The 11,635-nt window shown below is 54.5% G+C and overlaps 1 protein-coding gene across 1 annotated transcript in view; it reads left to right on the top strand.

Moving 5' to 3' along the window:
* PRDM15 (PR domain containing 15) overlaps positions 1 to 11,635 on the top strand; it is a 37,152-nt gene that overhangs the window by 885 nt on the left and 24,632 nt on the right. The window contains exons 3-8 of the mRNA XM_005885698.2: positions 1,657 to 1,810; positions 4,453 to 4,705; positions 7,329 to 7,430; positions 8,824 to 9,060; positions 10,025 to 10,160; positions 11,445 to 11,626. Of these exons, the coding sequence (XP_005885760.1) occupies positions 1,657 to 1,810; positions 4,453 to 4,705; positions 7,329 to 7,430; positions 8,824 to 9,060; positions 10,025 to 10,160; positions 11,445 to 11,626 (1,064 nt within the window). The remainder of the gene's footprint in view (positions 1 to 1,656; positions 1,811 to 4,452; positions 4,706 to 7,328; positions 7,431 to 8,823; positions 9,061 to 10,024; positions 10,161 to 11,444; positions 11,627 to 11,635) is intronic.

Here is an 11,635-nt window from a genome sequence, read left to right as displayed (position 1 = left end):
AGGGTCTGGCTGGGGGGAGGGCCTGGCTGGAGGGAGGGGGGAGGGCCTGGCGGCCTCTTGTCTGCACAAAGGGAGGAAACAGCGGAAGGAGGGGACTGACTTGTGAGAGGGACCGTCCTCAGCTCCCAGGGGCACCTGTGATTTCCGTCCCCTGTGAACTGAGTGGCGTGCTGCCAGGAGGAGCTGAGACGTGTGTCATGCTTCAGAGGGAATGTCTGTGTCTCGTTCATGGTTCTGAGCAGCCACACTGAGACCCAGGTGGTGCCGTGGAAGAGCTGATTGGTTGGGTTGGTTTATGGGTCGAGGAGCGAAGGCCAAGTTGTAGGTCTCTTCGCACGGTTTCCCCGTGGCCCAAATGTAGGCCCGCCTCCTACCATCAGGTGCCCACTATGGGCAAGGTGGGCTGGGGTAGAGGCAGCAGTGAGTGCAGGTAGCAAGGCAGAGCCATGGCAGCTTCTGGAAAAGCACCTGCAGGTCTAGTCAGGAGGCTCGGTGGCTCTGCCATGCTGTGCCCCTGTGGGGGCCGTGCCACTGGGGGGCGGAGTGAGGGTGAGTGACTGCTGGTTCACAGCCCAGGCGGACACGCGGCAGCTCTTTGAACTTGGATGAGGCCTTCTCTCTGCACCTCAGTTGCCTCACCTGTAGACAGAACAGAATAGCAGTACCTGTGAGATGACTGTGCTCATTATACACGGTCTAGTGCCGCACAGGGAGGCACTGTCCTCATCTTATCCGTGCTGTTTCTAGAAGCACCTGGTTTTCCAGCCTCTTCATTTAGTTCCTTTTCCTCACTGTGAGTTACCTTCTCAAAACAAAGAGATAATATTTTTGCCTAAAGTAGAGATTGGATCAGCGCTCCCCCAAAACGTCCAGCGGCTGCCGGTGCCCACAAAACTCCACTGGGAGCCGTCCGTCCCGCAGTGGGACCCTCCGTCCTTGGGTTCCTCCGGCTCGCTGATGCTGTGGCTGGTGCTGGAGTCCCAGCCACGTGCCCTCTCCTCCAGCACCCCACCCTTGACCTTCTCCTGGTTTACTTAAAGAGCCCGCACCCTCCATGAAACGGGTGGTTCAGCCCAGCTGGAAGCCTTCTCTGGCCTTTGGAACACGTGTCTCTTTCTTTCTCGTGGCACTTCGTCCCGAAGCTGCCGTAGTCCTCTCTCCCTGGACTCTGTGCTTCCCTGGTGAGAGCCGCCTGCGCCATCCCTGTTCGCCCATCACACCCCACACCTGGAGCCCCTGTTGTTGGCTCTGTCTCTGGTGGACGGGGATTGTAACCGGCCTTTAGTAAGTGGCCCTCCTTCGTGTGCCCTGGGTGGTCCTGGGAGCCAGCTTTTCATCTCGTAACCGTCTGTGTCCTGGTGTGAGTGGCTGCCCCAGCCAATGGCGCTCAGGGACTTGGTTTATTTTGGTTGTTTTTTTTAAATATATTTTTATTGATTTCAGAGAGGAAGAGAGAGGGAAAGAGATAGAAACATCAATGATGAGAGAGAATCATTGATCGGCTGCCTCCTGCACGCCCCACACTGGGGATTGAACCCGCAACCTGGGCATATGCCCTGACCGGGAATCGAACTGTGACCTCCTGGTTCACAGGTCAATGCTCAACCACTGAGCCACACTGGCCGGGCACAAGGACTTATTTTGTTCCATGTGTAGGTCATCCCTTCCTTCCAACTTGGAGATCAGACGACTGGAAGATGGAGCCGAAGGCGTGTTTGCTGTAACGCAGCTCGTCAAGCGAACGCAGTTCGGTCCCTTTGAGTCGAGGAGAGTCGCCAAGTGGGAGAAGGAATCTGCGTTTCCGCTGAAGGTAAAGGCTGTGCCCACGGTGCTGGGGAGCCCGTGCTGTATGACCGTTCTCCGTGCCAGGGGGCAGCATAGCCACCGAGTGCAGTGGCTCACAGATGTCCTGGAAACGTTCTGCATAATTTCCAACAAAAGGCTGCTTCCTGTAATTTTCAGCTTCACAAACACGAGAGAGAGTGTCTGCAGGAGGTGCCCCAAACGCCGCCGCTTCTGTTCCGACCTGGGTGGACTTTGCAGGCTGCCGGAGGTGACAGTTCTGCCACTGGTTGCAGTGGCGTGTCGGACTGTTACCGTCACACTGTGCAGAGCGCATGTACTTGCCAAGCTCTTTCTGAAGAAGGTGTCTTGTGGAGGCAGCGAAGAGACACTGGCACAAGCTTGGCAGCTCTCAAAAGCCCGTCAGACTAGGATAGGACAGCTTTTGTGTGAAAGTGAGAAAGCAAAATGGAAGGAGCAGGGAGGGCTTAGCCACGGAGAGTAAGACCCGTGGGAGCTCCAGGAGGCCGGGGCCCGCGTGCTGTTCATGGCTCTGTCCCTGGGCCCCGCATGGCCACAGCCCCCAGCGAGCCTGTGAACGAGACGGGAGGAGCAGGGAGCTGGGGCAGCATTACCCACAGAGGGGACTTTCCTCGGGGACCCTGAGCAGAGATCCACGTTTAGGGCCAGAGATGAATAGATAACCTCCGGTTTGGGGCTTGGAAGATGGAACTTACCAGGCAGATTTCAGCACAACGGGGAAAGGAAAGGAGCTTGATGTTCACAAGGGAAGAGAGAAAGGAGAGAAAGCGAGGCTGTTGGCTGCTATCCTCCAGGGGACCCGGGCCACATGATACACAGTCTCCGCGGGCCAAGCCCCTTTGAACAAGTCCTTGGTGTCCGTCTTGGTTTCTTTCAGTGACTCGATTCTGAAGGTCTGTGTCTGGCACGAGCTGTTCTCAGTGTAGGCTCAGCATTGGCACCTGTGTGCCTGGAGCGCTTATGCCACCGGAGGGAGGCGGGGCCCACTGGGAGCGCACTCCACACCAGGCGGGGTCATTGGGCACCTGGTGGCCCTTCGGCCCACCCCTCTAGTGTCCGAGGGCTTCATCCTCAGAGGGGCCTCCAGCCCCTACGGGAAGCGCTCAGGAGAGGGGAGAGACCCCTCCTCCAGGGAGGAAGTCACAGGCATCAGGAAATAGGGGACAAGAACCCTGTACTGTGTGGTTACTTTGAACTTCAGAATATTTAAGTTTCTCCGCCTGCTCCCTGCCTGCCTTTAACCCACAAGGAACAGTGCTGGTTTGCAGCTGAGGGCGCACCCTGTAAAGACCGAGGGGCTTGGCTAATGTCACTGAGCACCCTGTGATAGAGCCAGGAGAGCTCACGTGTCCCGATGCCCATCGGACCACAAGTACAAGCTAACATCCGATTCCCAGCTGGGCCACGTGTGGGACTCAGGTGTCCCAGTGACACCTGGACCAGGTGTAGAATTCAGGCGTCCCAGTTCCCAACTGAGCCATGCTTAGAACTCAGGTGACTCGACGGCACCTGGACCAGATGTAGAACTCCGATATCCCAGTGACACCTGGACCATGAGTAGAACCCCAGCATCCCAGTTCCTAACTGGGCCGTGGGTAGAACTCAGGTGTCCCAATGTCACCTGACCCAGGTGCAGAGCGCAGGTGTTCCAGTTCCCACCTGGGCCAGGAGTAGAGCTCAGGCATTCTAATTCCCACCGAGATCATATTTAGAACTCAGCTGTCCCCATGATGCCTGGACAAGGGGTAGAGCTCAGACGCCTCAATGACATGTGTGCTAGGAGTAGAACCCAGCTGTTCTGATGACACTTGAACAAGGAATAGAACTCAGATGTCCGGATGCCACCGAGACCAAGAGAAGAACTCAGATGTTTTTGCCCACTGCAGGAGTAGGCCTCCAGTAGACCTCAGATGTCCCGCTTCCCTGCTCGGTCATGCAGAGACCTCAGGTCTCCTGGTCACTCTTGGCCTAGGAGTACACCTCAGGTTTCCCTGTGCCACCTGGGCCACTAACAGGACTACCCAGGAACCCACCTAGACCACAGCTCAAAATCGAGGGTTCCAGTTTCCAGCTGGGCCGTGCATAGAACTCAAGTGTCCCAGTGGCGCCTGGACCAGGTGTGGAGCTCTGGTGTTCCAGTCCCCACTTGGGCCAGGCGTAGAACTCGGCTCTCCCTATGACAACTGGATCTTTCACTATGTCTACTGCTGTCTGTTGCCTGTGACCAGGCTGACCTGTATAAGACACTCCTATCTACCGTAAACCCCTAAACAGGACCAATACAGAGCTTCATGTGTCCTTCACAGTAGAACTGTCTAGACCCGTGGTCGGCAAACTGCGGCTCGCGAGCCACATGCGGCTCTTTGGCCCCTTGAGTGTGGCTCTTCCACAAAATACCACGTGTGGGCACACACGTACAGTGCGATTGAAACTTCGTGGCATCGGTATTTTGTGGAAGAGCCACACTCAAGGGGCCAAAGAGCCGCATGTGGCTCGCGAGCCGCAGTTTGCCGACCAGGGGTCTAGACTGCTTAGCCCCCTCCCCCCCTCTATTCCCCCCACACGCTGACACGCAGACTGGTGGGTGACAGGATCCCCCTTGGCCCCTGGCGGGCGTGCTCCCCTCAGGTGTTCCAGAAGGATGGGCACCCCGTGTGCTTTGACACCTCCAACGAGGACGACTGCAACTGGATGATGCTGGTGCGGCCGGCGGTGGAGCCCGAGCACCAGAACCTGACGGCCTACCAGCACGACAACGACGTGTACTTCACCACCTCGAGGGACATCCCCCCGGGCACCGAGCTGCGCGTGTGGTACGCGGCCTTTTACGCCAAGAAGATGGACAAGCCCATGCTGAAGCAGGCCTGCTCCAGCGTCCACGGTATGTGGGAGCCTCGCCGTGGGGACCGAGGGCCTCTCGGCTGCACACAGGAACCCGACGTTAGTGAGGAATTGTGCTGGCGAGCTGGCTGTGCGTGGGGAGAACAAAGGGGGTGGTCTTGACCCCACTTGGCCGGGTCTGTTGCTCTGCTTGTTACATATCCCAGCTGATAGACAGTTAGAGCCCAACCCGAGCCAGACACCTGCTGGTGGGAACTTGTATGTCTTATCTCTGCTGCAGTAAGTCCTTCGCGTTCTCCACACAGTGCCTCCTCCTCGTCCTCTGAGGTTGCTCATTGTCCTTGGTTTGGGCAGAGGAAACCGACGAGAGAGAGAGGGTGAGGAGCCTGCCCTGTCCCAGCGCAGGAGATGGAGGAATCTGCTCCCGAGTGGGGCTGTCACCTTGCAGCTCCTCCAGAATCAGGGTGTGTGCACACATGTATGTGTGCGCAAAGAAATACCCCGTGACAGTCATACATGTGATTGGCTCAAACCCGATGTTTCTATTGGAAAAGCAAATCAAAGTGCGTACCTGACAAACCGGGGTCCAGGAAAAATAAATAAATAAAAGTTGAGTGACTAAATAAATAAATAAATGAATAAAATGCTGTCTTCAACTTAAAAAATCTTTCCTGTCTTGGTGGCACGGTCCTTTCCACGGCCCCGAGAGACCCCGTGACATGGCTGACACTGGGCACTGTTAACCCAAGATCACCGAGCTCTTTCTGACCTGGTTTCCTTGTGCCTGATTCCTTGTGGCACAGGCAGCTGACGCCATATGTGCCTGGGAGCAGCCCAGACGGCACGTCAGCATTTGGGTTGTTAGAGGCTGACCTTGTCATTTGTGTCCTGGATGATGGCGCACCCCTCACGACTTTCAAGGTCAAGCTCAAAGCAGAGCCTGGTGCCACTTATCAGCGTTACAGTTGTCCTGTGTCTTTTTACCTGCTGGAGAGTCTTTCTTTCATCTGGAGCTGATTTTGGAGACAATAGATTTTAATGAAATTAGTCCTAACCACTCTCAGTCAGGAATACGCGGTGGCTGGTTCCTCCTCTACGCTTCTGAGAATGGAGGGCACTTAATAATTATGTCAGGCCCTAACCAGTTTGTCTCAGTGGATAGAGCGTCAGCCTGCAGACTGAAAGGTCCCAGGTTCGATTCCAGTCTAGGGCATGTACCTTGGTTGCGGGCACATCCCCAGTAGGAGGTGTGCAGGAGGTAACTGATGGATGTTTCTCTCTTCATTGATGTTTGTAACTCTCTATCCTCCCTTCCTTTCTGTAAAAAAAAGAAAATCAATAAAATATATTTTTAAAAAGTAATTATGTCAGGACAACCAGCATAAACTGGAAGGCAGGCTCACCCCAAGCAAGGCTTTGAGTTGGGAAAAGAAGTAAGCAACTTGGGTACTCTAAAATTTTAGAAATACTTTTTATGGCTTTCTTTTTTGAGACAAATGGCAAGCAAGTATTTCTGGAAATGCATTGAAAGTTATTGCCTACTCTTACCTATTTGGTTAGTTGGATTCTTTATTTCTTCTCCTCCTGAGAGCACTACCTGCTGAATGTTCATGTAGCCCTGGCAGCGCTGGTGACTTTCCCCTGGGGCCCGAGGTAACACCTCTGTGTGCCAGGCCGTCGGTAAACTAGTGACATAGCAGCTGCCCAGGCCCCTGCGCTGCCTCTGCCACCTTTTCCCTGATACCGAATGCATGAGCAGTCTCAACTCTGGGTGATGCAGTTTAGGGCCCAGGAGCTGCTGTGTGAGTGGCCCATGAGTGTCAACACAGGCTGTATAGTGACAGGAGTGGACGTGGTGGTGATGGCTCATGGCCCCGGTCCAGCCCTGATGCAGCCAGGCAGGGTTAGAGAAACCAGGCCGGGCCAGAAGATCAGGGCCCCAACATTGAGGTCCCATGAGAGCACCCGTAATTTTTTTAAAGGAGCTGCAGTTCCCCTCCTCAGAGCAGGGCCTCCCTCTGTCCTCCACAGAGCCTAGTCATCTTCTCCCTCCTTAGCCCCTGTGCTTCTGCAAGGAAGGACTGGAGGCACTGCCTGGACACAGCCACCTGCCCTGGGGGGCTGTTTAAATCCAAATTCAAATGAAATGGATGTAAGACTTCAGTTCCTCTGGGACACGAGCATGCGTGGCCGCTGTCCCGGACAGCTGATTACAGAGTATTTCTATCGCTGCACCAAGTGGTGGACAGCGCTGGGCCGAGGCAGCGGCCACACCAGGCTCAGGGCACACTGCCTGGCTGTTTTGGGTCCCTTGTTGTGTGAGCCGATGAGAGATTGAGGAATTTGTTGTCTGTAGGATGCATGTTTTATTCTTGAGGTTGGGTGAAGGATGGGCCTGGTCCCACTAGGCCGGCTTCTTGGAGGAAGACACGTTTCTGTGACTGGAGACAGACCCTGCATCAGGCGGCGGTGGCTCTCGGAGCGCCGTGTCCTCATGTGTGAAATGAGGACATTCCGAGAACAGAATGGAGCCTGGACCATTGAAAGTGGTCCATGAGCGATCGCTGTTGTCAGTGGCACCTGTAGGACAGGTGCATTCTCTGCTGGGCTGGGCCTTCGTGAACAGATGAACTGCTGTGGGTCACCTTGTCTCTCTTTTGAAGCTGCAGGCACCCCGGAAAACAGCACCCCGGTGGAATCAGAGCCGAGCCAGTGGGTGTGTAAAGTGTGTTCCGCCACCTTCCTGGAGCTGCAGCTCCTGAATGGTAAGGCGGGGGCCGGGGGGGCAGGTTGTTGAGTCAGAGTTTAGAAAGCCCTCTGTTGAGGTCACTGTGATTTGGGTTCTCTTGCACACCATCCCTTTTGGACAGCAAAACGCATGGCCATCGGAGGCTCCCTGGCTTCAGTGAGCCGCTCGGCTCTGAAGCCTGTCTCCCAGACCTGCGTGCCTGCAGAACAAGCCCCGCCCAGTGCCACCCCCATCCAGTGCCTCCCCCAGCCCAGTGCCCGCCCCAGTGCTTCTGCCTCCCGCCCCCCGACCCAGTGCCTCCCCCAGGTCAGTGCCTCCCCCAGCCCAGTGCCTCCCCCAGCTCAGTGCCTCCCCCAGCTCGTGCTTTTACACTTTGGCTTGAAGCCCCTCTGCGTATCTGGCATCACGAGGTCTTCTCGCTCTTAAGCTCAGCAGTGTATCACGGGGGGCGGGGGGAGGAGAAGTCTGTATTTTATCGAGTCTTTCCAAGTGTTTGCAGCCAGTGCACTCGTTGTTACCTTGTTCTGCTGTGCGGCTGAACTGCCAAACCCTTCCTATGACGTGTCACACAACATGGTGTTTGCTGTGTAATTTTCTTTTTCTCACTCGTTCCTGAGGGCACGCACCCAGCACAGTGTCCCTCCATATGGGACAAATGAAGGCGTAACGGCCACTTTACACACAGCACCTGAGTCGACCCAGTGGAGCTTTACAACAGGAAGAATCAGCCCTGGGCCCCAGTGAGCACCCAGGTGCCTTCTGTCATCTGCGTGCGTTAGTCCCATCCTCCCATCCGTCCTCCCTCCTCCTTCCTGCTGGGGCCCTGCGGGCCAGCTGGTCTGTGCCGGACTCACCTTCATTGGGACTGTGGCCACTCTCGTCCAGCTTTCTTGTCCTGGGAGGCCTCTGAGGCCTTCTTCAGTTGAAAATAAAGCACAGTTTTTGTTCTTTTGCTGTTATGCAGTGTTTTTAAAGACAGTTTATCGCAAATTGAATGTTTCTCTTTTCCTCTTAGAGGTTACATTTTTAAGTAATCATGTTAGGTATTTATTGTGGAAAAATTAGAAAATAGCAAATAAGCTTACAGACAAAAATCACAATTGCCTGACTGTTAGCATCGAGAGAGAACACGTGGGTATGGCCTTCCACAGTCCTCTTCGCACGTACGTGTGGCGCAGGCTTTTATCTGTACAGAACTGCCCTGCTTTTATCACCTGACTGACTTTGAAATGGTCGTCTGTTTGGTGCGTGGGAATGCTTTCTTTTCAAAAGCAGTGGGAATACAGTTTACCTCTGCAGAGGGCGCACTATTAGCAAATAAAATTGAAAACAGAAACAAGCAGTGGGTGAGGGAGCGGACACTGACCAGCTCCCTCGCGCCCCTGTGCACCTGCCTCCCTCTCCTGCAGAGCATCTGTTGGGTCACTTGGAACAAACCAAAAGCCTCCCCCCGGCCGGCCAGCAGGAAGGGGCTCCAGAGAAGGAACCTGACGGGTCTCAGGGGGAGCCTCCCGCAGTCCCCAAGAGCATCAGTGCCGCCAAAGAGCAGAAGAAAAAGCCTCGAAGGGGGAGAAAACCCAAAGCCTCGAAACCAGAACAGAAACCAGAACAGCCCCTGGTCATCATTGAAGACAAGGAGCCCGCAGGTGAGGGCTGGCCCTGGGGGCGGAGCCAAAACCAAAAGCCTCCCCCCGGCCGGCCAGCAGGAAGGGGCTCCAGAGAAGGAACCTGACGGGTCTCAGGGGGAGCCTCCCACAGTCCCCAAGAGCATCAGTGCCGCCAAAGAGCAGAAGAAAAAGCCTCGAAGGGGGAGAAAACCCAAAGCCTCGAAACCAGAACAGAAACCAGAACAGCCCCTGGTCATCATTGAAGACAAGGAGCCCGCAGGTGAGGGCTGCCCTGGGGGCGGAGCCAGCAGGTGAGGGCTGGCCCTTGGGGCGGAGCCAGCAGGGTGTGCTCTGTCGACCTGACAGGGCCTGAGGGGTTTGACTTCCTGCACAGTCCCTTCCCTAAACAGGCCAGGCCAGTGAAGGGGCAGGAGCCTCTTCAGTGATGGGTTCACTAGTGGTTAGTTGCATTAAGAAGGCAGGTGGGAGGCAAATGGGAGGACCAGTGCTAATTTTTGTGTGTGACCTTCCCGTGTTTCATTTGTGCAGAGGTTCGGACCTGGGTCCCTGGTACTGTGGTTATGTCGTGTTTGACTCTTGTGCTTGCCGTTATCTGCTTTTGAACATACTCATGGTGGCTTGTCTAATAACAAAATTAATATTTCTGAGTCTCTGTCACCACTAATTTAATACATTTTAAGATCCCAACATACATGAAAATGTTTTGGTTTGGGTTGGTATGCTGAGGGATTGAAATAGTGCTAGGACTGCCATGGTTTTAAAAAAGCATCACAATTTATAACCTAGTTTTGAGTTATGAATATCATTTTGATTTTCTATATATACAGATAAATATATAGGTTCTAAAATATTGCTGGTTTTCCTTTCTTTCCTTGTTAACCCTGTAAACCTGGCCCGGCTGCGTCCCTGGGCGTGCCGTCTTGGCTGGCTGTGTTCCGCCCCTGCCCAGCTGTGACGTGGCTGTCCCGTTCTTTCTGCACAGAGCAAGTGGCCGAGATCATCACCGAGGTGCCACCGGACGAGCCCGTGCCTGCGGCGCCGGACGAGCACATCATGGAGCTGGTCTTGGGGAAGCTGGCCACCACCACCACCACCAGCGAGGCCGCTTCAGTGCCAAAGTGAGTCCTGCCACAGCGCTCGGGGCAGGCAGTGAGGGGGCAGCGAATTCGTGGGGGGCGGGGGAGGGCCTGATGAGTGGGGGCTTGCTTCTCATGGTGGAAGCGGATGAGTGTGTTTCTGAACAAGCAGCAGGAACACTCTGGACCCAGGAGCTTAATGGGGCGTCCACTGTGAAAACAGTTTGAAAAATATTTTTATTGTGGTAAAATAGACCTAACATGAAATTTACCACCATCATAATTTTTAAGAGTACAGGTCAGTGGTTTTAAATACATTCACATACATTCACCATCATCCATCTCCATAACTTCTTTATCTTCCTTGAACTGAAACTCCATATTATTAAATAATTATTCCTTACCCCCTCCCCCAGCCCCGTCTGTGAATCTAAACAGCCTAGGTGCCCGTGTAAGTGGGATCACACAGGATTGGTCCTTCTGTGACGGGCTTGCTCCACTCGGCATGATGCTCTCCAGGCCCATCGAAGTGCAGCCTTGGTCAGAATGTCCTCCCTCTTCGGGCTGAGTGACAGTCGCTGTGGTGTGGGCCACATTGGCTTGTCCATTCCTGCTTCCGTGGCACTTGGGCTGCCTCCCCTCTTGCCTGTTACGAATATTGCTGCTGTGATAAAGCAGTTTTGTATTGGAATTTCTATAAATTGCTTTCCTTACTTTGTGTTTTCCTTTTTCTTTCAGTGAACAAGGAAAATGTTTGTATTTTGTTGTCATTCTTGGGAAATTATTGTCCTGAAGCTGAATAAGCTGGTGGCAATTTTTTCTCCACTGGCTCTTTTTGGGGTTCCCCTTTCTGTTGTCAAAGTGCACCTGGTCCTTCGTAGGCTGGGAACCTGTGGGAATACTGAAACCAAAGGCATGTCAGAAATGCTGTTACCTGTTTATTTATTTACAGTCTATCTGAGTGCCCGGAGAGTTTCCATGGAAACAATCAGAAACACACAAGCAGATGAGATTTTTAAAATCCGGTTCAGGGAGAATATAAAGCCGTAGAGGCCGTACCCCGTGAGGCGAGCTCAGGGACCTGGCTGCTCTAGTTGAAGCGCACATTGCGTGTGGCGCTTCCTGGTGGCCAGAGGTAAACACAGTGAGACGTGTGGCTGGTCCGCTCACGGTGCCTCTCCTCTGGGTGCCCCTGGCCCTGGGTGATGCTGAGCTTGGCCCCTTTCTCCCATCGAGCAGGGACGATTCGGGAAGACCCTTTCCAAGATGACTGTAACCTTGAACTCAGTCTCCCACCTGTCTTCCCGTTCCCTGTCCACCTGGCAGGTTCCCGCATCATCAGAGCGGCAGCATCACCCTCAAGAGGAGTCTGATTCTCTCCACCCGGCACGGCATCCGGCGGAAGCTGGTCCGGCAGCTGGGGGAGCACCGGCGGGTGTACCAGTGCGGCACCTGCAGCAAGGTCTTCCAGAACAGCAGCAACCTGAGCCGGCACGTGCGCTCCCACGGTGAGTCCC

The sequence above is a fragment of the Myotis brandtii genome, unplaced genomic scaffold, assembly GCF_000412655.1.
Source record: "Myotis brandtii unplaced genomic scaffold, ASM41265v1 scaffold923, whole genome shotgun sequence".
NCBI lineage: Eukaryota > Metazoa > Chordata > Mammalia > Chiroptera > Vespertilionidae > Myotis > Myotis brandtii.
The sequence above is the reverse complement of the archived record's forward strand: the minus strand, read 5'-3'. Positions and strand labels throughout refer to the sequence as shown.